Source organism: Peromyscus maniculatus, chromosome 18, assembly GCF_049852395.1.
Source record: "Peromyscus maniculatus bairdii isolate BWxNUB_F1_BW_parent chromosome 18, HU_Pman_BW_mat_3.1, whole genome shotgun sequence".
Taxonomy (NCBI): Eukaryota; Metazoa; Chordata; class Mammalia; order Rodentia; family Cricetidae; genus Peromyscus; species Peromyscus maniculatus.
This window is the reverse complement of record NC_134869.1, coordinates 2,710,509-2,736,119: the sequence shown is the minus strand read 5'-3', so window position 1 is coordinate 2,736,119 and position 25,611 is coordinate 2,710,509. Positions and strand designations below refer to the sequence as shown.

General features: G+C 42.7%; 1 protein-coding gene across 1 annotated transcript in view; it reads left to right on the top strand.

Annotated features, from left to right (window-relative positions):
- Polr3b (RNA polymerase III subunit B) overlaps window positions 1–25,611 on the top strand; it is a 127,641-nt gene continuing 102,030 nt past the window's right edge. Inside the window, exons 1-9 of the mRNA XM_006986977.4 lie at window positions 1–236; window positions 3,520–3,552; window positions 3,756–3,812; window positions 3,900–3,964; window positions 7,649–7,724; window positions 8,624–8,724; window positions 10,597–10,688; window positions 13,897–14,014; window positions 15,612–15,720. Of these exons, the coding sequence (XP_006987039.1) occupies window positions 165–236; window positions 3,520–3,552; window positions 3,756–3,812; window positions 3,900–3,964; window positions 7,649–7,724; window positions 8,624–8,724; window positions 10,597–10,688; window positions 13,897–14,014; window positions 15,612–15,720 (723 nt within the window). The 5' untranslated portion in view covers window positions 1–164. The remainder of the gene's footprint in view (window positions 237–3,519; window positions 3,553–3,755; window positions 3,813–3,899; window positions 3,965–7,648; window positions 7,725–8,623; window positions 8,725–10,596; window positions 10,689–13,896; window positions 14,015–15,611; window positions 15,721–25,611) is intronic.

Here is a 25,611-nt window from a genome sequence, read left to right as displayed (position 1 = left end):
GGTTGGAGCGGACCAGCAGGCGGAACCTTTCGGAAGCGCCTCCGGTAAACAAGCGCAGCGGGGACACTCTAGGACGACGCACGCCCGTCTCCGCGTGCTGTCGGCTTGGAGCAGCGCGGGCGGATGTGAGCGTTCTGTCGACTCCCTCCTTTGCCGTGAGTGGAATGGACGTGCTAGCGGAGGAGTTCGGGAGCCTGACCCCGGAGCAGCTGGCGGCGCCGATCCCGACCGTAGAGGTAAGCGCTGTGAGCGCGGGCAGCAGAAGAGGCGACTGAGGAGGCGTTGCCGGGAGCGCATTGGTGCTGGCGGGGGCGGGCCCTCGGCTTCTGCGCATGCTCGGCTGCGCGCGTGCGAGTCTGCGTGGTCTGGATCTCGCGTGTGGGGGGCAGCACGAACAGGAGTCTGGTTTAGAAGCTCCGCGAGTGGCTCTCGGCTGAAGCCTTTCTAGTGCTGGTGTGCACTGGCAAGAACTGGCCCTCGGTGTCTTGCCCGGGGAACCAGTATCATCTTGGCGATGTTCATGAGGTCCCACAGCCGGCTTTGGTACCAAAAGTAAAAGTGAATCCCGCGCTGGTTGGCGTGTTCCTTTTAACCCAGAGTTTCTTAGGACCGCAGACGTATTTTAAGTACCTTAGATATTTCCCCCAATTTTTGATCTTCTATTTTCTGAAGGGCCCCTATGGCTCTTTCATCAGATTCTCAAAAGTTAAAGGATAATTGCTCCACGATGAACTGCCTGATGAAGTGCAGTTATTGCCATGATTAAATCCATCCTGTAACAAAAACAAAAATCCCCCAAAACAAAAATCTTAATTCTTTTATAGCTGGGCGGTGGTGGCACACGCCTTTAATCCCAGCACTTGGGAGGCAGAGCCAGGTGGATCTCTGTGAGTTCGAGGCCAACCTGGGCTACAGAGTGAGTTTCAGGACAGACTCCAAAGCTACACAGAGAAACCTGTCTGAAAAACCAAAAAAAAAAAAAAAAAAAAAAAAAAAAAAGAAAGAAAGAGAGAAAGAAAGAATGAATGAATAAGCAGTGGTGGGAAGAGGCTGGAGAGATAGCCCTGGGCAGATTTTGATTTTTCCTGTGTTTAGTCACTGATCTGTTGCTATGAAGAGACACCATGACCAGAGACATCTCTTCTATTAGAAAGCATTGAATTGGGGCCGGGCGGCAGCGGTGGCACACGCCTTTAATCCCGACCTCTGTGAGTCGAGGCCAGCCTGGTCTACAGAGTGAGTTCCAGGACAGGTACAAAACTACACAGAGAAACCCTGCCTAAACACCCCCCCCCCCCCCCCCCCCGCAAGAAAGTATTGAATAGGGGCTTGCTAGCAGATTCAGAAGTTGGTCCACTGTCATGATGGGGAGCATGGTGCTGGAGAAGTAACTGATAGCTTTACATCCTGGTCTGTATGCAGGCAGATGGAGAGAGACTGGGCCTGGCATGGGCTTTTGAAATCTCAAAGGCCACCTACAGTGGCATATCCTCCAACAGTGCCACCCCTCCTAACCTTCTCATACTTTCAGACAGTTCCACTCCCTGGTGACTAAGCATTCAAATATAGGAGCCTCTGGGTCCATTCTTTTGGCTGTCTTAGAACTCACTCTGTAGACCAGGCTGGCCTCTGCCTCCTGATGCTGGGATTAAAGGCTTGGGCCACCACCCAGGCTCTGAGTCCATTCTTGTTCCAACCACCACACCCTAAGTAAGTGCAATGGGCGGTGCATTCCTAAATTTAAAAGTATTTCATGGAATAATAATAATGTTTAGAATTCCACTACCAAGTCTATGCTTTCTCTCTGTAACCATCCCTGAGTTACTGTTGTTGATGCATTCTCCCACTTTTCTTTGTGGAGACAGGGTTTCATGTAGCCCAGGCTAAACTTGAATTTATATAGCCAAGGCTGATCCTGAACTCCTGATTCTACTTCCATCTCCTAATTGCTAGAGCTATAGACCTGAGCCACCATGCCTGGCTCAGAGGTTTGAGTAGTTTTAAGAGAAATAGCCAGTAGAGAGGGTGATGGAGGACACATCCAGGAGGTGGGGTGATGAAGGAAGAGGGTTTCCCATCTTTCTAGGGGAGACCAGAAAGTCTATGTTTGTGGCCGATAGTGAGCTTTCCACTATGGACTGTGGACTCCTGCCTTGAGACAGGAGGAATTTCACTGGGCACCCAGGGGGAATTTTGAAATGTGGGAGCAGAAAATTAAAAAGTTAGTTGAAACAAGTACCACAACTTAAGAGCATAAAAAAGAGGTTTAATTTCTCACATTTCTGAAGGCTGGAGGTCCAAGATCAAGCTCAAAGCAGGGCCTGGGAACAGTTCCATTGCATGCCTCTTTCCTAGTGGCTGCTGGTTTACGGACAGTCTTTAGTGTGTCTTTTGCATGCAGAAGTATCACTGTGACCTCTGTCTTCATCTTTACACGACACTGTTCCTGAATGTGTCTGTCCAAATTCCCCTTTGTTCTGTGGGCAGCAGTCATCTTGGATTAGAGTTCATCCACTGACGTCTTCTGCACTGGTCTACATCTTCCACAGTCCTGTAGGCCAGGTCACCCAGAAGTCAGCCCAGGAATTTCATTCAACCTGTAATTGTTTGTTCTTTTTCTGTTTAATCAGGTATAGTGTAACACAATGTTGCACAGAGACTGAGTGTTGGTTGCTTTGGTTTTGATACTTGCAGATACCCAAACAACTGTTACCCAATATATGCTCTAGAACATTTTTTCACCCCAAAAGGTTCTCTTACAATCTTTTCAACCCTCCTCCCCCACCCCCCAAAAGCAAACCAAAAACCATTTTTGCTTTCTATTATCAAAGACTGGCTTGCTTGCTTTCTGGGCCTCCCCACATCCTCATTTCTAGATGTTAGAAATTCTTGATATCTCTCTCTCTCTCTCTGTCTCTCTCTGTCTCTCTCTGTCTCTCTCTCTCTCTCTCTCTCTCTCTCTCTCTCTCTCTCTCTCTCTCATCCGCACCTAGCATCCAGAGTGATCTAGTTAAGATGCAGGAGACTATCATGTCAGAACTTTGTAGTGCCACTCAGGTCTCCCAAGTTAAAACCAGTCTCCATGTTTGCCATACAGCCCTGGGTGTCCATAGGCCTTCCCTGAGATAAGTGGAAAGAGGCTGTCATGGTCTGTAGTGGTCTGGAAGGCAAGTCTTAAAACACTTAGGAGTCTTTCAGTGGAGGAGCAAACACCCATGTGAGCTGACCCCTCCAGAATCCTTGAGGTAGCTTGGTAACTCTGATTCTCCTATCACATTCAGACAAACTACAGGCCTCACTTAAGATGTTCTGTAAGAATAAATGTGAAAAGTATTTGGGATCTTGTCATTAAGCAGAGGTTATATGTAGGGAAACCTGTGAGAACAATATTTTATATTATAAAACTTGGCCCTTTGGTTTACTTCTTCCTGTGTACTGTGATAAACTTGGTACATCAAACTAATTGTGTTTTGTAGTTACTGCCACAGAGTTCTCATGTTCTTGTTGTTTGATCCACAGGAAAAATGGAGGCTGCTGCCAGCGTTTTTAAAGGTAATTATTTGTTTGACATTTAATGATAATTGGTTATTTATCACATAATAAGTCACTAGATGGTCTTGTTAATTTTTTTCCTAACTAAATGCATTTATCATTCTTTCCCTTACTTGTATTTGGGAAACATCGCCAGTTACCTGTGGCCAGAGTGACTCTGTAACCTGCACCTTACCGCCATCCTCTCTTCTCTCTCCATTCAGGTGAAAGGCCTTGTGAAACAGCACATAGACTCCTTTAACTATTTCATTAATGTAGAGGTAAGCATCCAGGATGAAAACTAGACGTAAATTGAGGACCAGTTGGAAGTCAGAGTTCTGTCCCTAACCTTGTGCTTCCTACTGCAGATTAAGAAGATAATGAAAGCCAATGAAAAGGTTACAAGCGACGCTGACCCCATGTGGTACTTAAAGTAAGAAACCAGCTACTCTTAAATAATGTTCTGAGCGCTTGCCTAGCAAGCACAGGGCCCTGGGTTCGGTCCTCAGCTCTGGAAAATTAAAAAACAAAAAAAACCAACAACAATGTTCTGTTTTCTAAATGCTAAAGTTATCATATCTCTTATATAACCATTATTTTATCTGTTTAATAAACTAGTTATAAAGTGCTCATATTTAGCTTTTAATTATAAATTATTATAAGTACAATTTTAATTGAAAAGTTACTAAAACTGTTTTAATTCTTCTAAGCAAGCTTTTCTTTTGATGAGTTTTAGATATGGAAAAGTTGTTAAAAGCAGAAAAAGTGCTCAGTATTCTTTGCACAGCATATGTTGCTACATTGTATGTGATCAGACAGCAGTCATCAGAACATAAAGTTACATTGCTGGGGTGCTGCTGGCTGAACTTGAGGCCTGACTTGGTGTTTCCCATTTATGTCCTGTTTCTTGTACCCGAATCAGTCCCTGGCCCCATGTTAGCCTATCTTTCAGTTGTTAATTTCACTGAACAAGAGTAAAGACCATTACCCAAATTCTTTGGTCGAATTATGCAAGCTTTATTTTCTGTTAGACGAGGCTGTCTCCCTAAAGTGGGGTTTGAGAAAATAGCATCGAACGTCGGAGAAAGTAGGGTTCATATGGCCCCCAAAACTGCAAGACTGGGAGGTTTTCAAGGGTTGGGCGATTTCCAGATGAATTTTGGTTACTTAGTAACTTGGCTGAACATTTCAGAATTATTTAACATAACATCTTATCAGGGTGGGGATCAGAGTATAAGGTGTAGAACATGTCAGATTCCAGGAAATGGGCCAAGACCTGATCAAATCCAAGTTTTAGAAAAAACAGGGATGAACTTATTTTGACTTTGATTAGAAAGAGGGCTTCTAATCTTCAGATGGATTCCCGATGTTCCAGGTCCACCACTATTTCTGTGTGTGTTTGTGTACAGCTGAGTGCAAGTGCCCTTGGAGGCCAGAAGAGGGCATCAGATCCCCTGGAGCTGCCTGGGGTGGGGCAGGGGACCCAACTTTAGGTCCTCTTCAAGTGCTGTTACATTGCCAAGGCATCTCTCCAGCCTCGACCTTGTCTGGTCTCTTAGTCTCCGGATTCTGACAGTCCTCGGTGTTGCCTGGTGTCTCTTGGCCATGATACTTTGAACAGTCTGACCATATTTTGCAGCGGGCCCTTCTGAGTATTTGGTACTTGACCATCATTAGAGTAAGTTACGCAATTTTAGCAAGAACACCTAACGGTGTTTTGTGCCATTTTTAATGATTCATGTCAGAGGATACAATTGTCAACATCTTTTATTGCTGGTGATTTTAACACTGTTTTCTTGGTTAATATAGTGCCTGCCTTTGAGAATTCTCCATTGTAAAGATACTCTCTTTTCTCTTTATGTTAAGTACCTATGGGGAGATCCTTTAGACAATGCAAATATCAATATTTCCACCACTAATTTTATTTAATTCTTCAAAAAAAAAATTTACTGTGCCTAGGATTGAACCCTAAACTTTGTGTTTTCGAAACAAATGTTCTACACTGATTTTAATGTACATTGATTCTTATCCATAATGGTTACTACTATGTGATAATTCTAAGTCTCTCTTCCATTATCCCTTCTGTTTTTAATATTCCCATGCCCTCATTGTACCTTTCTGTATATTACTTTATATGAGTCTAGGCTCATAGATATTTTTTTTCTGTTGTTATTATTCTCTTGCTCATATTCTCCTAGCTTTGCCGTAGGGAAGTCCTTCAGCTTGACTCCATGCCTTTTCAAAATGTGCTCTCATGATATTTCAACTACTTCTGTACCTTCTGGAACCAGAGGATATACTTTGTATTTGTTTGTCTTTCCGTGTCCCCATCAGGTGCCTATTCTGTTATGAGAAGGTAGAGTACTACTTGTAGATCAACATATGGGCACTATGGCAGGCAGCATGAGCAAATACGTGTACCTGTACTAACAACACAATCATGCACACATCTACTATGTCCTGTCCATTTTGTTTATATTAGAGACTTCAGACTGATGCCCCTGGTTCTCAGCCAGCAGGACCCACTCATCCCAACAGTCTTCCTTTCCTTATTTCCTGACAGTGAGAAATGTGGCTCATATATCTATAATTTTCTAAAATTTCAGCCTCGTGTTATACACAGAGTAACCTCAGGATCACTGATAGGTCTGCAGGCAGAGCGTTCACTAGCTGGAGGACAGGTGTACACCATTCTTCCTGTCGTCAGCTTGACAGGATGCAGTCAAACTGCTGTTTCCAAGGATTCTGTTCTTCCTTTCTGTTCTAGTGCAGTTACATTATTCCATGGTAATTCAGTCATGTTTGTACTTGATTCAGGGTTAATTTCAATCATGTGCTTTTTGACTGCATTAAAATACTGTCATTAGAAGAGTTAGACCTTTGGCAAACAAAGTCTTCAAAAGTCGTTGCTTCATTCCAAGTTTTTTTCACCCCGTTTCTAACCACTTCTGGTGGCTAAGAACATCATTAGTTTCCCATTACCCTCCCTCCTTTTACACCGATGAACATGTATTTTCATCTCTTAAGTCCTCCTTTTCATTTAATACAACAAAAACTTGAATGCCCGCACAGCACAGGCAATGCCTCTCACATTGCTGTTTCAATTGGGCATTACTTATATAGAACCAGCTCTGGTATTTTTCTAATGAAACCTGCATTATCTTTTCTTTTCCTTTTATTCTTTGTGTCTTTCTCATCATGCATTTCTATCTCATTCATTTCCCCATCCCTTTGTATTCACCCTCTGCCTTTGCAACCTCCCCTCCAAAATAAAATAAAATTTAAGAGAAAAAAAATCAGTCTTGTCATGGAAACTGACACAGTGAGTTACACGGTAAACCCTTTTATCCATATATTTTTATTTGCAAGTGTTATCTGCTTTATCTTTTAAAGGAGAGCAGAGGAATTGTTATGTGGATAGTGTACTGAATTTGGATCCCAGGCCCTCATGTAAAAGCTGGGTGCAGCAGTATATACATCTGACCACAGCACTGAGGGTATGAAGACAGGCGTGTTACAGAGCTTGAATGTAACAGTGGGTTAGTTCATGTTCAGTGAAAGACCCTGTCTCAGAGAATAAGGTAGAGGAGCTGGAGAGATGGCGCAGCAGTTAAGAGCACTGATTGTACTTGCAGAGGACCTGGGTTCAGTTCCCAGCACCCACACTGTGGCTGACAGCCCTGTGTAACTCCAGTTCCCAGGGAGCCAGTGCCATCTTCCGGCTTCTGCAGGTACCATGCATGCACACAGTGTATTTTAAACAATAAATCTTTAAAAATACATAGGGTGAAAAGCAATGGAAACAGCAGCCCAGCATTAATGTCTTGTTTCCAGAGCACCTGTGCACACACGTATGTGTACCCCTCTCTCTCTCTCTCTCTCTCTCTCTCTCTCACACACACACACACACACACACACACACACACACACACACAGTGCAGAAATACTTTGATAGCATTTCCTCTCTTTGTAAAGATGTATGAACTACTACTTCAAGAAGATGTCAGTTCTCACTTTTGTTGGTCATCCTCAGTAAGGGAGGTGCTTTTCAAAGACTGATGGACACTTGTGTGTGTTCTTTAAAGACATAAATTGATGAAATAAAATTGCTTTTCAGATATCTTAATATCTATGTTGGACTTCCTGATGTTGAAGAAAGCTTCAATGTAACGAGACCGGTGTCCCCCCATGAGGTACTGTGCATCTTACCTTACTTGGACTTGTTCGTTTTGACCTAGAGTCTGCTCTTAATGTATATTCTTGAGATTGTTTTAATTGAAACTGGGTCCTCTGGAAGAGCAGCCAGTGCTCTTAACCCCCAAGCCATTCCTTCAACCCAAAATAAGCAATTTTTATTGGTCAGGAATAGATAGAAAACTTAAAGTTTAAAATCTCGGACATTGTTGTAAAAGTTAAAAGAAACTTAAACCTGACTTTCAGTAGAAGCCACAGACGAGATTTAACACCAGGAATTCTGTGGCTAATGTTCAGAGAAACTCTCTTTTGAAGCTATAAACCACCACGTAACCGTCAGTATAATAATGTGAAGGCACTGGAGAGTCTACGTGTGCTTTCTTGTGGCTTAGCCGAAGATATCCTTTAGCTTGTTATCACATCAAGCTAACACATGTCCCAACAATTTCTAAAATTCCCCTGGTGATTCAAAAGTTGGTAGAGTGGTGTGATGAATGGTTTGTGTATAATGATCCCTTGGTAAGGTAATTTGTGATATAGTTTACACACACATGCATGCACACATACTTTTCTTACCTTTATGATTGTTAACAGTTTTAAACAGTATAACTGGCCTCATTAATTAGTTTCTATGGATGGATTTGCAAGGAACAATCGGATTGCTGTAATGATGTGGAAACAAACTAGTCATTTGTACCAGGTTGATGAGAAGAAAAGTGCTCCTAGGATTATTGTTCCATCTTTGGACTGCAGGACCAGGGATGCTGTATCAATATGTAGGCCAATACATGATGTCATCCCTTTCCTGGGGAAAGTAGACTTGAGGGAAGTTGAGTTTAGTGTGGACCATAGTGGGAGGGCTGGAGGAAGAGGAGCAATAACTGTGGTTTTGTTCCAGTGCCGTTTGAGGGACATGACGTACTCTGCCCCAATCACAGTGGACATTGAGTATACCCGAGGCAGCCAGAGGATAATCCGCAACGCCTTACCCATTGGCAGGTGAGAAGTGAAGTTGCTGTTGGAGCCACTGCCTGGAAATCAGCCTCATAATGCGACCTTAAGCAAATTAATAAGTCTTCTTGCCTGGCTCCCTCATCTGAAGTGTGCTGGAAGCAGTACCCATCTCATGGAATTACTTTTTGGATCCTTAGATGAAGGGCCAGGCAGAGCTGTGGTTCCTAGTAATTGTAGAACATTTTGTAAAGCTGAGGAAAATGCTTCTTTTTTCTTCTCTTGACACCATCAGCGAGCGCTTAGTAGGTCAGTTAGGATTTCATTGACTTCTCCTGCACTGGGCTTCTTGCTGTATCCTGTGCGTAATTTCCCTAGACATTTACTTATGTGTGGCAGTAGTTATGGAAGAAGTTTGAAATATAATGGGTAGGGTCAGCTAGGATTTTTGGAATGTGCTTATCCTAATTAGGGACATATGTTGAGTCTTCTGTAGAAATAGTTATTAATTTAAAATGCTTTTGGTTTTCTTGAGGTACCTAGATTTTTTTAATTTTGGGGGGAATGTAGCTCATTTACATCCATTACACACACACACACACACACACACACACACACACACACACACACGCACACTGTTTACATGAATAGAAGTATATATTCACAAGTATTTCTGTCAGTGCATTCTGTACTTGAAATCTTTCCAACTCTGAATTTTTGTTTTCTCCTCGCTCCACTTTGGGTTAATGGGAGAGCTCCTTTCTTTCTTCTACCTGCTCTGAAGGACGTGTATCATTTCTGTCTGTGTTACTTTAGAATTAAGCACATAACTTAACAAATCTTGAGTATAATATCTTTATTTTTCTTTTAGGAAGAGTAACCTCTCAGAGGGCTTTGACTTGGGTCAAATCCTTGACTTGGGTTATGCCACGTTCCTCTCGTCTTGTGTTTTAACCCATAAATTCAAAATCGTTGTTGTATAAAGTTAACATTAATTATATTTCTGTGTATTTGTTTTTGTTTTCTTTTTTTAAAGATTTACTTTTATTTTACATGTATAGGTGTTTTATTTACATGTATGTATGTGTACTACATGTGTGCTTTGTTCTGAAAGAGGGCAAAAGACAGCATCAGGTCCCCTAGAACTGGAGTTAGAGATGGTTGTGAGCATCATGTGGGTGCTGGACCCTGAAGCAGAGTCCTCCGGAAGAGCAGCCAGTGCTCTGGACCACAAGTCATCGCTCCAGCCCCTTGCACAGTTTTTCATGTCAGACTTTGGTTTGCTGTTTGTTTTCCATCTTCTGAAGATGGAAACTTTCTTCTAGAAATTTCACTAGTGAGGGTCTTATTATTTTTAAGTTCATATCTGGAAACATCTCTCCATGACCTCCATGTGGTACTAACAGAACATCCAGATGTGGGTTGTTCCTTCTCTGTTCAGTGCTGTGAGTCTCCTCAGTTCTCCTTTTGGTAATCTGCCTGTGCTCCTGTTTTACACCCTCTCTTCCACTTTGCCGTGGTGCATGTTCAGGTGCGGTCCTTTGTTTATTCTGTGTAGATAGTACTGTGAAGGCCTCTTCCCCTTGGAGTAGGTTGGTCCAGAAGTCTGAATAGGTGTGCTTTAGACTGTCTTGCTCTTACGTGGTGCTTATACTCTTCTTCATAGAGTCCACCTCCTAGTCTTCCTAAAACAACATTCTTGATAATTTCTCCCATTTAGTAATTCTCTCCTCAGCTGTGCCATTTCCGTTATCCAGCACAGTTGTAGAGTTTCCCTTGGCTCTCTCATGGGATCTCTAACATCTTCTGACCATCTTCTAATGTGGTACCCAGAGGTGGAGGCCCCTCTGCGTGTGTTCACTGCGTTTTTTTACACCTCAATCTGTGCATAAGAACTTTCTTTTGTTTTACTTTAAACAGAATGCCCATCATGCTGCGAAGTTCAAACTGTGTGCTGACGGGGAAAACTCCAGCGGAGTTTGCCAAATTGAACGAATGTCCATTGGACCCAGGTATGTGTGATGACTGGGGTGCCCTCCTCCCCCTCTCCTCGCTCTGTTCTTTTTCCTGTTATTCTGCTGTAGCCTTTCTGCCTTCTAATGAACTGGTTGGAAAACCATGCTCATAAACTTCTGAAGATTTGGCACCAGCTTTATTCTAGATTTCTAAAAATACGCGATTCCTTTGTTAGCTTTAAAATTTTAGTAGCTTACCTTCTGACTTATTGCCAGGGCTTGTTCTTTCTTTCTGCCTTTGTTCAGTAGTTTCTTTTGATAGACTTGAAATTGGAGACTCTCACAAAGTTACTGTCTAAGCTGTACTGAAAAGACCCTAGTAGATAACTAGTCTATGTTAAATGTAGAAAAAGGAGAAAAATGAAAACATTTTTGCTGTTGTTTAAGCTCTTAAAATTTATATTTTTGTGCTGATTTCTAAACTATTTTTGGATAAGAATTTCAAACAACAGAACACAAAGTTTCTCCAAATGCCTTTAAATTCACTTATAGTTGCTTTGCTGGAACTCCTTGCACCCAGGAGGATTTGTTGTTGTTTGTTTGCTTATTTGGTTGTTTTTAAGGAGACATGGTCTCACGTAGCACAGGCTGGCCTGTATCTTACTATATAGCACAGGCTGGCCTTGATCACCTGATCCTCTTACCTATTCCTCCCAAGGGCCGAGCTACAGGCCTGTGCCACCTCACCTGGTTGCTTTTAGAAAGAAATAGTAAGAACCTTACTTTGCTAGACTCTAAGCAAGTTTCCATAAGTTAAGTGTGTTTCCTCGGCTTTGCTTATATTTTGCAGTAAGACAAAATCTCATTCTGTATGATTCCTGAATTATATGAAAAAAAATCTAATAATGGCCCATGACTTTTATTCAGTATAAACATATATTTATTTAATATAAACCTAATCATGGTCTACTATTGTTCCTGATTTGTTAGAGAAGTTGGAGCAAGTGTCAGTTTCCATTGAAGATCCCAGGTTATACCTGTGCTTAAGAGATCTAAAGATCCATCTGTTTAATACATTTTTTGTTTCATATGCCTGGTATACCTGTTGGCTTGGTAAATGTGGATGTTGTAGATTGTTTCTCTGTTACCATGGTACACATCTTGACCAAAAGAAGGTTGGCGGGGAAGGGGTTATTTGGCTTTCACTTCCAGGTCACAGCCTGTCACTGAGGGTCATCAGGGAGGAGCTCAAGCAGGAATTGAAGCAGAACCCATGGAAGAACGCTGCTTTCTGGCTTGCTCCCAGGCTCCTGTTCTTATGCAGCCCAGGCCCACCTGCCTGAGGAATGTACTGCCCATGTGGGCTGAGCCTTCCCACGTCAGTGAGCAACCAAGACAGTGCCCCCTGGACATGCCTGCGGGATGGTCTGACGAAGGCAGTTCTTCAGTTGAGGGTCCCTCTTCCCACAGCAAAATTAACCAGTACCTCACCCCTTGGCAGCTTGACACACAGACACGTCACTGTGGAACCACAGTTTTTCCTTCTGGCTTGTTCCCAATATCTCATGTTAATATCATAATACAAAATGCAGTACAACCTTCAAAGCCCCACAGTCTTTAAAAACTACAGTGTTTAAAGGTTCAATGTCTCCTTAAAAATTCAAAGTCTCTTAATGCACCTCTATATACTTCCTTATTCCAAGAAGGAGGACAGGGCACTGTTGTAATCAGATCAAAGCAAAAGCAAAATCTAACAATGTAAAAAGTCTGACATCTGAGATGCAGAGATGCACTAATGATCCTTTTTTTGAGACAGGGTTCCTCGGTGTAATTTGGTGCCTGTCCTGGATCTTACTCTGTAGCCCAGGCTGGCCTTGAACTCACAGAGATCCACCTGGCTCTGCCTCCCAAGTGTTGGGATTAAAGGTGTGCACCTGGCCTGGCCGGAACTCATCCCCTTGCTCTGGCTCTGCCATCTGCAGCACACGTGGCTTGTCACAAAGTACAGACCAGCTCTACTGCACACCTGCCACTGTCCTTGGTGGACTTCCAATGATCCAGGCATCTCCAGCACCTTGAGTCTCCCCTTCAGCTGAGGCTTCACTTTCACCAGTGGCCTCTCCTGGGCCCTCTTTGGGACTTGAACTCTTCCGCGCAATGCCAGGGCCTCAGCTTCTCTCCGTGACTCCTTCAGTCCTGCAGCTTTGACGCTGCCAAGCCACTACCACATAGAAGACTCTTAACATTGTCACGTTCTGCTGCCAGCTCAGGATGCAGCCCAGCCCTTCTGGACCACAGCTTCTGTGTGCTTACACTGAGGACACACCTCCCAGAAGATCTCTCGTCACTGACGTCGGTCTCTCATTAATTACAGCTGTTTCTTCTTCCCAGGGCCAGCCTCACTGTCTCAGTAAAACAGAAGGGTTCACTCCCACAGATTCCTAAAGGAATCTTAAATACCACACAATCAGCCCTAATGAACGTTTGCTTCCCTCTGGGTCTACAAGCCAGGCCCACCGTCTGCCTTTTCAGTATTCTTACCTTCCAGGTTTCCACGGAACAGCCTGTTATTCTCTGAGCACTCAGTGGCTTTTCTAGCCCCAAGCTCCAGATGTTTCCCATAGTCCTCCTCAAACCAACATGGCCAGATCCACCACAGAAACACCCACTTCTGGTCTAATTTCTGTCTTCTTTCCTGTAGCTGTGATAAACACTATGACCAAAGCAGCTAGAAGAGAGATTTACTTAGCTTCTCTTCCAGGTCATAATCTCTCATTGAGAGGAGTTAGTTCAGGAGCTCAAGCAGGAACTGAGGCAGAAGCCATGAGGGACACATCTCTTATGGCTCAGGCCCATCTGTCTAGGGAGGGAATGGTGGGGTAGACCCTCTTACATCAATTAGCAATCCAGACACCGGCCATAGACATGCCCACCAGGCCGACAAGGTGGAGGCAGCTCATCAGGTTAGGTTCCAGGGCAGCAGACCCGTCAGACACACTGTCTTCAGGAGGGGTGTCTGCTCTGGTTCCTCTGTGTGAAGCCATGTGCTGATACTGTCATCCGCTCACAGCACAGTGTCACAGCCCCTTCAAGTGAGTGGTTGCTGGTGCCTGAAGAAATGATCATAGGCAGGACTGCAGTCTGGGCACTGGAGAGGTGGGCACAGGAGGCTCAGGGCCAGTCTGTATTGGCACTCTGGAGACCACCTCACCTGCTCACACTGGCTGCAGGAGAGGTGGTGAGCTTTCTTGTTTCCTTTGGGCAGGCGGCTACTTCATTGTTAAAGGAGTCGAAAAAGTCATTCTTATCCAAGAGCAGCTGTCCAAGAACAGGATCATCGTGGAGGCAGACAGGAAAGGGGCCGTCGGAGCCTCAGTCACCAGGTATGGGGGACAGACGGTGTTCTTCAAAATTCTAATCTCCTGTGGTGGGGACAGTATTTCTCTCAATAGAAGATAGTGTATTTAAAACTCACCTGTTGTGTAAGTCTATAAACACAATATTGATTTCAGTGCTGGAAACATAAGGTGGCATTTGGAAGAAGGACACTAGTTAATTTGTGTACTTTACTAATTTATAGCCTTAAATTAAGAAACTTTTAGAGAAAAAACACAAAAGCACTCCTGAAGGTTTTCACACTCCTCTTCGGGCTTTTTGTAAGCAAGGACTGCTGTCTCTGTTATTGCCTGGATCGTACCGTGGACTCTGCATGCTGTTGTTAGCTGTGCAGATTCATTCCTTCACAGCACGCCTGTCACCTGCAGCACAGTGCCCTGTAGACTTCCGCAGCTTTTATTCTCATGTGGTTTGACACGTGAGGATGTGAGAGCAGGAGGATTGTAGCACAGGGAAGACATCAGTGGGCAGGAGCTTCTCTTCCTGTGGCCTTTCTGACCCATTAGCCTAGGGGTTTGCAGGCTTCTTTCCAACGGAGAGGCCACTTTCTGCTCACCTAATAGGAACCAATCAGTTTGTTTGGAATATTATGTGTTTTAATGGTCACCACATTCCTTTAGGATAAATGACACTGTTTCTATTTCATAACTAAGCCCAAGGTCACCTTGATTGTAAGAGGTCCTCAGCATCCATCTCTTTGAACTGTACACAGTTTTGGAGCCAAAGCACTCTGGATTTGGATCCAGAAGGTCATCTTTCTGTCTGACAACGCAGTGGGTGATCACTTAGCTTCTAGAAGTCTCCCTTTGCTCGGATGTGGTTTAGAGGGGGTGCTCAGTAAGTGTTGTCATGTGGGGATTAGAACTCATGTGCCACACAGCATCAGCGTAGTAGGCACTTAATATGTGCTACTGTCACGGTTGAAAAGAGCTTTTGAAATGTTTTATAGTCTATTAGGAATCCTGTAACAGACACACCGATAGAAGGAGCTAAATTAGGTTAACTTTTTGTTTCACTGTGTGCTGAAACTGTGGGGAACTTACTTGTATTACTAATTTTAAAACCCAGTTCTTCTTAGAATGTGGGCTGGCCCATTTTGAGATTTTTCTCTTCAAGAAAAATCAGTCATGAATATATGCCCTACATTGGATCAAAGTAATTCATGTAGAATAAAAGTGAAAGAAGTTAAAAGCTGGGCACTGTGGCATGTGACTGTGATCTTTGCACTTCGGAGGCACAAGAAGGAGCAGGGGTTCGAGATCGTCCTTACGGAGCAAGTTCAAGGCCAGCCTGCTCATGAGCCCTTTCCTCAAGACCCAGCCAGCAGCACACAGGGGACAGGGCAGGGAGCCTGGGTCAAAGGCTGAAGCCGTCACTGATCACAGCAGCTCCCCGTAATGGACCGTCAAGAAACAGCTGTGGTGTTTTCAAGTGTTCACAGAAGTGCAGAAAGTTGTGTGTCTTTGAAAGCCCGTTAATTAGGGTGATTTTATTTGTTGAGCAGCTGAACCCGACTGGCGAAGGACAGTCACTGGTGGAGCTCCTGGGTCAGGTGCAGTGTAACTGGGTTGTGTTTCCTCGTAGCTCCACTCACGAGAAAAAAAGCAGAACCAACATGGCTGTGAAGCAGGGACGGTTTTATCTGAGGCACAACACTTTGTCTGAAGATATACCCATTGTCATCATATTTAAGGTAAGGCCACAGCCCTCTTCCTGAAACTAGAAAGAATTTCTCTGCTTGCTTCACTAATTAAAAATTTTTATCACATTTTATTTATTTTTATGTACGTGTGTGGTTGTTGACGTGTGTGTGTGTGTGTGTGTGTGTGTGTGTGTGTAGGCCAGAGGACAAACAGTAGAAGTCCGTTCTCTCCGTCCATCTCCTGGATTCCAGAAGAGCTCAGCTCATCAGGCTTGGCAGTAGCACCTGTACCCACTGAGCCATCCCACCAGTCCCAGAGTGTTGGTTTTTCATATAGAATTAAGTAAGGTAGAATTAGGCAGGCAAGGGATTCTGGGAACAGGAAGCTTTGTCTCATACATAAGTTGTATATTCATCTGTTTTCTTTGATTTTTAGGAGATCCCAGAGTGTCCTAGGGCACAGTGAGGAATGACCCCTTCTCCCTCTCCTCCTAACCACACAGTACTACCTAGAGAGCCCAGTTTCTCACGAGTCTTTACATATTCATGAGCAGAAATAGATCTGTCTGGTCGATACGTGCAGTGCATACTCTTTCACAGCTCGTTTGGGTTTGTAACCTACATCTTGGATGTGGTGTATGGTTGTTCTGCAGACTTGGTGTCTTCTCTGTGGCTGTGGTAAAATACCAGGTGGCAAATACAAAACGATAAGAGCAGTATCCGGGAAAAGGGTTTATCTCGTCTCACCGTTCGTGGCAGGAAAGTCGCCTCTGTGGTCAGGAAGCAGAGAAGAGGGAGCTGGTGCTCAGCTCTCGGTCTCTTTTCATGAAGTCCAGGACCACAGCCCGGGACATGCTGCCATTCAGAGCCCCTGTGCCTTCCCATCTCAGTAATCTAACAGACAGTCCCCACAGCATGCCAGGAAGCCTGTCTTGAAGTGATTCTGAACCTCAACAAGTTGACAGTGGGATTAGTCATCACACAGACCTACTGACAGGCTGTTCCAGTTGTGGGTCTTCTGTAATGAATCTTATTCTGTCCCACCAGCCAACTTCCAAATAACGACACAGAGACTGCTTATTAATTATGGAAGCTTGGCCTTAGCTTAGGCTTGTCCCACTAACTCTTATAACTTAAATTAACCCATTTATATAATCTGCATTTTGCCTCATAGCTTTTTACCTTTCTTTCATCTTGCACCTCCTGTTTCCTCTCTGTCTGGTGACTCTGCCTTTCTTCTTCCCATAGTCCTCTCTGGCCCTACAAGTCCCGCCTAACCTCTTCCTTTCTCGCTATTGGCCATTCGGCTCTTTATTACACCAATCACAACAAATACATCTTCACACAGTATACAAATATCTTACAACATTTCCCCTTTTGTCTAAATAAAAAGGAAAGGTTTTAACTCTAACACAGTAAAATTATATACAATAAGACAATTATCAGCTAAGAATTACATTCACAATGTCCAGTCCATTTGTATTTAGCAAATTCATAGAAAGTACTGTATTATCTATCCTGTCTTAGTGAGTCCCAAGTTTTGTACCTAATTTACTTTCTATCCTAACTTGTATTATCAACCCAAAACACTATGTTTTTAGAACTCAAAACATTTTTTTTAGATAAACAATTTAAGCTTTTAGTCTCTAAACCTTATATACTTTATATCTTTTATGTAATTTTCTTTTCTGAATTTGGTAACAAAGAAAATTGTAGCATAACTTTCTTGTCTTCAACTCCATCAGAGACCCAAGAAGGATATAATATTACCTGATTAAATAGAAAGTGTAAAGCAAGCAACTTCCAAAAGTAGAAATGACAGAAACAGCTAGCTGCCTGGACAGTCACCTAAGGTTCCTCTGTAATGTTGGGGCCTCCATCTTCAGCCTACAGGCTTAGGATATCTGAAGGACTTTTCTGTGAAGCAGGAATTTTGAAGGACTGTCCTACCTTGTCTTGGCAAAGTTTGGCAGTCATCTTCTTTTGTGTCCTGCCTGTCCAGTTTGGACAGCATCTGTCAGCAGTCGTGGCAAGGGCAGTTTCTCTGCCCAGTGGCTAACTTTGCCACAAATGAAAGCAAACTCCTTGTGGAGGTTCTTCATTGCCCAATCCTTTCTAAAAGTAAATTGGTGCTGCCAGGAGCAGATGTGTCTCACAGTCAAGAAAAGGCCTTATGTTATGAAAACATCTTAGATGCCATATTCTGCAGATCTCTGAAGTGTTTGAAGACCATCTATCTATCTAGAATATATCTTTGTTTGACCTTTAAAACATGCCCAACATGGCTAAGAATTTGATTGTTAGATGACTACCCACTAATGTGTATTTAATCATCTTATATAGTTTGTAATAATAACTTTCAAGGACTAGAAATTTACATTAGATTATTAAATGAGCTGCATTGGCATAATGCCTTAAACAAGAGTAGAAACATATATACAGTATAACAAAAATAATCTTAAATTTGTATTAATATACAAATCACCTTATACAAGAATAGAAACATGTATACAGAATAACAAAAAATAACCTTAAATTTGTATCAATATATAAAACTACCTTATACCAGAGTAGAAAAATATATACAGTATAACAAAAATAACCTTAAATTTGTATCAATATACAAAAATTCTAGTGTTAAATATGTGAGACAAGTATTTGACTTTTTAATTTAAAAGTAGATTCAATAATCTACCTTTTTATCCTGTCACTCCTATATCCCCATTTTTTTCTTTTCAGAACAAGATCCCTGGATCTAATGTCCTTTGCTTAGTGTCCTCCCTTACCATGACCAGCAACAATTTGCAACCAACCCCCCTAAACAATGACAAACATCTATAGCCCACCGAATGACCAACTCCACCTCTTAGGAATTTGTACATCATATTCTTAAAATTGCTTCCTGATGTTTGGGGGCAACGGCATCTTTAGGGGATGCTAAGAAAATTGAGATAGTGGTCAAGTTCTGGGGAAACTAGTTGTATTATTTTTTTGTTTAGTCTCTGTGTGATGGGAAAGTGTAGAGTTTAATCTGATTTCTTGGCTGGATAGTAGTCTGTGACGTTAGACCATCTCACTAGCAGCTTTGAAGTTGTTCTGGATGCATAACTTTGAGGAAACTGCAACAGAGGCATTTTGAAAGGCTAGATTGCCTGAGCTACTCGTTTTCATTGGTGTCTGGTCCTTTTTTTCTGAAAACACAAATTTTTAAAGGTAACATTTATATTTGCATTAACACAAATATTGAATGTGTGGTGTGCACAAGTCAGCTAAAGATTATTTTTGTTTTATGTTTGAGTAGGTAAAGGCATCTGTTAACTTTATGTCTGTATAACCAAACCTTTATCCACGCCATATGTAAGGATGGCATGTAATAATAAGTCATGAGGACTCTGTAGCCAACAAGCTGTATCATGTCTCATCCAGTCTCAGAGTTGTTCCTATGTCGAGGGATCAGCATCTCTGTCACCTCTCCTGTAGTCTTTCTTGGCTTTCCCCCCTCATGTCTGTTGCCAAGGTCCTCAGGAGGTCTCCCCGAGTCAAATCTGATCTCAATTAACTGAAGGAATCGATAGCTTTGAGTTTCCTGTGGAAACAAAAGCACAACCTCTCCCCAGCCCAGCAATTGTCTGACTTCCATTTTGAAGCCAAGACACCCCTAAAGAGTACAGGCTGGTTTAATCTAGCAGTCCTTTCCACAATCCAGTGTCTCTCAGCAGCTCTTGTTCTCTGTTCATTAACATTCAAAAAATCCAAAATTAACAAAGCACGATATAGGGTCCAAACTCCCTGTGTTACATTTTCCATCTTTATATGCCTTATTTTTTATATTACGTTACTCTCTTTTTAAAGACTTTATTATTTTTAAATTATTTTTTATGACTGTCTATACCTATTTTCTTTTCTTCTTTTAGCATCTAAGCACATTTTTAAGCGCTCTCTACCTGTTTAGAGGTTTTCTCTGTCTGGTCCTGGCTTTACTGAGTGCCTGCAGCGCTCATCTCTGACCACATGGTACAAATCTTAAACTGCCACGTCAGCTGCCACATGCTCAGCTTGGTGCATGGCTCACCTCTGTGTGGCGCTGAGCATTTGCCTGCCTGAGAGACTGCAGCACTAGGAACCCACACCCGGCCCCTTGTCCTGAAGTTTTCTTAGCTTTCTCAGGCCCAGTGGATATCGGGGCCTCCACGTTGGATACCATATGTAACGAGTCTTTCGCTGTCCTACCAGCCAATTCCCAAAGAATGACTCAGAGACTGCTTATTAATTATGAAAGCTTGGCCTTAGTTGAGGCTTGTCCCCTTCGCTCTTCTAAGTTAAATTAACCCATTTATATAATCTGCGTTTTGCCCCATGGCTTTTTACTTTTCTTTCATCTTGCACCTCCTGTTTCCTCTCTGTCTGGTGACTCTGCCTTTCTTCTTTCCAGAGTCCTCTGTCCCCAGAAATCCCACCTAACTTCTTCCTTTCTCGCTATTGGCCACTCAGCTCTTTATTACACCAATCACAGCAAACCCATCTTCTCACAGTGTACAAATATCCTACAACATGTTCCAGGTCCCAGTTCATGGACATATGAAACATGCTGTGATGTGTCACGTGAGCAAGGACATCTGTAGATTCTAGCTCAGGAAATTCCAGATCTGCTTTTTTCTTTTTTTATAGAATTCTAGGATTCTGTTGTTTCTTTACTTATACAACTGGATTTCTAAGTTTGTTTAAGCATTGGCTTAGCACCTGAAAACCTTTTTCCTGTAGAAATGCTTCATTGGTATTCTTCTTGTACAGTCCTGTGGTCCATCGAGCATGTTGTGAGGTATGCACATGTGTAACATGGATCTTGATGACTAACTTGAGTAATAATGCGCCCAGATGGTTCCAGGAGGCACAGCATGGCATGCAGGTCATCCTAGAGACAAACACCGCCCAGTAGCACCCTTCAGCTTCCCTTTCGGACTCAGCGTTCCTGTCCCACAGTAGCTTTATTGTAGAAATAGAACCAACAGGCAGAGGTCCTGTGCATGGTAGTTACAGATCTGGGTAAAGGAAAATCGTGTGGAGTCGCAAAGAAGATGTCTTAAAGATGTCCCCGGATTGCATGGAGTCAGGGAGTTGGGCTTCTTCAAGTCTGGTTTGTGGTTATGGGTGGGTTATGTCCCTGGTCATTCACAGGTAAATGGATGCTGACTAGTTAGGTTCTTGAACTTGAGAAATAACCATATTTGAAATGCAGTCATAGGAAAGAGGTTCTATGAACTATTTTCTATGTTTATTATAGCTTCATATACTTTAGGTTCTATGAACTATTTTCTATGTTTATTATAGCTTCATATACTTTAGGTTCTATGAACTATTTTCTGTGTTTATTATAGCTTCATATACTTTTGAGTTCTATAAAAGATGGAGTCATTAATTTTCTTTATAAGATGATAATCATGATAGGACCATTTATATCAAGAGTCCAGAGAATCTCACACATACCTGCTGCCTTCCTTCCTTTCTTTGAAGTTTGCATTTTCAAGCACAGAAGAAACTTAGGCTTCACCTAAGAAAGCACTCAACAGTGTCTCATGTACATGCAAAGTGATGGAGACATTTCATCTACCAGCCTAGAGTCACATCTTCAGCAGAGGGCAGTATGTCTCCATGTATCCATGGGACTTCTGTTTTTTTATTCGTCGAAGTCTTCCACATGAGCATGAATAGCACTGCTGTTTTTAGACGGGAGTGTTAATTAATCAGAAAGCCTGCCATCTTTGTGTCATGTATGTAGAAGATGTGCAGTAAGATGCATGCACGGACTGAAAATCTGGAAAGCTTTTAAACATTCCTTTTTTTGACTAGATGACCAAAGTTTAATAAAATAATTCCTCCGGTAATATTTGTTTAATATTTATGTTGTAAGCACAGAGATATAGCTGATTCAAGGTCTATCTAGAAAAAGGCTATGAATTAACAATCTGTTTTATATGTAACCAGTTAAAAATGAAGAAAGGCTCTGAAAAGTGTAGTAGGTTTTTATATATTTTGCAGGTTGTTTTTTGTGACTTGTGATATACATAACAACTTGTTTTGTGTTTTACTTGACGATAGGTTATGGCAACTTTCTGTATCACCATCATTAGTAATTATTGTGTGTGTAATTTATTTTTCAGTTTCCTAGACTATGATTTTAGGTATATTTTTCCCACTTGCATGTTTTCAGTCTTACACACCCTGAAATGGCTGTCCTTCTCATACATGTTCATGCACATTGCTGATAGATTATGGGATTTTAATCCTGGACGTGGGAGTGTATCTCTTTAGCACTTGGTAAGTATTATATCTCTTTTTCAGAAACGTGTTTATTAGTGATCTAGCAAGCACTGTATAGCATTTAAAATAAGCATTTAGAACCTTTTAGTTCAGATCAGTGAACTGAGTATTTTGATCATATATAGTCACGGTTTTGGTATTCCTTTTCCGGAATATTTCAGTCAACTGCTGAGGACTTGTGGGTTCGTCACCACGTTTCTACCTGGTGACAGTGCAGGGTAATGGAGATCGTAGAGGCAGACAGAGTTAGCCTCAATTCCTGTTTCTCCACTTAGTACTTTGTGACACTGGGCAGAATTCCCAACTTCTCTGAGTCCTGAATAACTCATCTTTCAGGAGAAAAGTCACCTACAGGGGTGATTTGTGAAACACAGATGAAATCATGTGTTTCCAGAAACATGCCCTTTCTCTTTGCTGGGCCCTCCTTACCCATTGTCAGAAGCTGGGGAAAATACACCAGGATGCTGGAAGAGGCACATCGTTTCTCTTTGTGTGTTGTGTGGCCTGAAAGACCTTGACAGTCATTAGGACCTGATGGTTGTTGATTGTAACCAACAATTGCCTAAAAGTGGCAGAAGCAGCAGGGTTTCCAGACACCATGCTGAGTCTGAATATGATGGGTAGAGCTTGTAAGGCCTGGATCAGCCTTATTTATGGACTTGAATTGCCACAGAGGTTCTCCTGCCCATGAATCTTCCCCTCTTCCCATTTAGTGTCACAAGCTTTCAAAGCACTTGCACTGTGGTGGCCCAAAAGGATCTTAGGAGCTGGGCTTTGTTTCTCAGACGCCAACTTCTATGGACCTTTTTTATCTTTAAAGGGAAACAACTACAGATTTAAAGAAGTCAATGCAGTTCCCTTATTGTCTGCCAGGACTGCTGTTAGCAGTAATAAATGTCAGCTCCCTACAGCCAGAGGCTTCTGGATCTTGGCTCTGTAAGGAAGTCACCTTCATCAGGACCTTGCACGTCTCTCCATCAGTGCAGGTCATTAGCAACGTCTTCTTCCTGACTTTAAAACTTACACTGTGTAGATATCTGAGGACACAGTTTCATGCTACTTTTTATTTATTTATTTATTTTTTTGTTGTTGTTTGTTTGTTTGTTTGTTTGTTTGTTTTTTCGAGACAGGGTTTCTCTGTGTAGCTTTGCACCTTTCTTGGAACTCACTTGGTAGCCCAGGCTGGCCTCGAACTCACAGAGATCCACCTGGCTCTGCCTCCGGAGTGCTGGGATTAAAGGTGTGCGCCACTACCACCCGGCTCATGCTACTTTTTTTTTTTTTTTTTTTTTTTTTTGGTTTTTCGAGACAGGGTTTCTCTGTGTAGCTTTGCGCCTTTCCTGGAGCTCACTTGGTAGCCCAGGCTGGCCTCGAACTCACAGAGATCCGCCTAGCTCTGCCTCCCGAGTGCTGGGATTAAAGGCGTGCGCCACCACCGCCCGGCCCTCATGCTACTTTTTAAAGAGTGCTTCTCCTGGATTTTGTTCACTGTTGCTGATTGCCAGACCATGGGTGACCTTCAGACAAACTATCTCTGCCACTTCTTCCTAAGGTTATCATTGTGTAGAGTTTTCTCTTGACTTAGTAGTGGGAGTGATGAGGGGTCAGGAGTACACAGAGTTCCACATAATGTTAGTTCTCAGGTGTCTGAATTCTGTTTGTGAAGCACACTGGATGGGCATTTTGTTTGTTTCCATGGTGATATGTCATTTGTTTGTAGCCATGACTGCTGAAAGGCTGACTGGTGCTAACGCTGATTCCGTCCTTGGAGCTGAGGCTCTCTTGACAATCCTGACTGAGTCACGGCCTGTGTCTCAGTGACCCAGTAGGGAGGGTTTAGTCTTTTGCAGGAAGGCTTTGGCAGCGCGCATGCCTTCTGCACATGGCGTCTTTCATCATTGCTTGGCATGAATTTGTTCCACAGCCTAGGCGTGCCTGGAGGGGCCAAGCAGTCTGTTTAGATCCATTTTAAGCCATCCAGGGGTATTAGGCAATTTAAAAACTACTATTTAGATTCCACACCAGGATGACCTAAATGGCGACCAAATGAGGAGTGAAGGATTTCTTTCCTGTTATTATTATAAAACTCCTGAGTAGGTGATCCACTTTATAGTCTTTTTTTTTTTTTTTGTTTTTCGAGACAGGGTTTCTCTGTGTAGCTTTGTGCCTTTCCTGGAACTCACTTTGGAGACCAGGCTGGCCTCGAACTCACAGAGATCCACCTGCTTCTGCCTCCCGAGTGCTGGGATTAAAGGCGTGCGCCACTACCGCCCGGCATTGTAGTCTTTTTTTAACTTGGAAATTACTGATGTAAAATTGCTAGAATAAGCCAAGTGGCCTCTGATTTAATGGTTAAGATGTTAACATGCCTAGTTTCTGTTCCTTTTTATAAAACATTAAAACTGGTCACTTTTTGAGCTGCTAACCTTTGAATCATAAGAGGCTACTTTACTGAATTTGAAGATTTTTAAATTGACATTTATCTTTAGCAGCTGCTTGGCTAAATGTTTTATATCAAATTAGAGATAAAAGGACTACAAAAATTAACAAAACATGTGATTTGAGTCTTGAAATTTTATTTGTAAAGGAAAAGTTTGAAGCCACTTTTGGTAGAACCTGCCTATAATCCCAGCACTGGGAAAGCTGAGGAAGGAGGATTAACGGTCAAGGCCAGTTTGTCTCAAAAATAAAATTCTTTGTTCAAATAGTGGACTTAATTCCTTAAGTTGTTAATTTGCTCTCTGAGCTGTCTCGAAACCATCACGCTGTTGTGTGGCTTCCTGGGGAGACATGCCCAAACATGGTTTCACCTCATGGGGTTCCAGCATTTGACCAGTGAAATGATTCTGTCCTATTGAGCTTGATGGAACAGTGGGTTGCTTGGGTTGCTTGTGGGATGTGGTGAGGGCTCCTGACAGGAGCGTGGATGACTCGAGCCAGCACATCTCGGAGCCCCTACTCAACGGTGCTCTTCCAGGGAAGACTCCCTCTCCCCTGCGGTTTGTTCAGAGCTTATGTAACTTTGGAGAAGGACTGCCCAAATTTTATAACTTTTTTGTTTTGCTGTATTTTGTTTTTGAGACAAGGTCTCACTGTGTAGCCCTGGCTAGTCTGAAATTTGGTATGTGGACCAGGCCAGCCTTCCATCTGCCTCTGCCTCCTAAGCATTGGGATTAAAGGCATGCACCACCACACATCTGGTTAAGTTCTAAAGCTTTCTGTGCTTTCTGAGTCCTGTAAGGTACAGCAGCTTCCTGAGTCACCTAAGTTTCCTCAGTTCCCTGAGCTTTATGAGCCTCCCTCTTCCCTTCAGAAGGGGATATGTAAATTCAGAAAAAGCTACAAAAACACATCTTTGTTCTATTAGTCAGAAATTTGGGGGTTATTTCGCTGGGTGGTTCTGGCTCAGGGTCTTTCTGTTATCAGTCTATCTGTTGCCACCCGATGCTAAGCAACTACCAACATGGTAAAGGCTATGAGGTTGTTTTTGTTTTTTTTTCCAACCTCTCAACCTTCTCACATTCTTCGTGGGTACCCTCATGATTTGGCAACAGGAGCAAACAGGAGACTACAGTGCCTGTAAAGAAAACAAGCCTCGAAAAGCTGAGTAGGTCATTTCTTCCC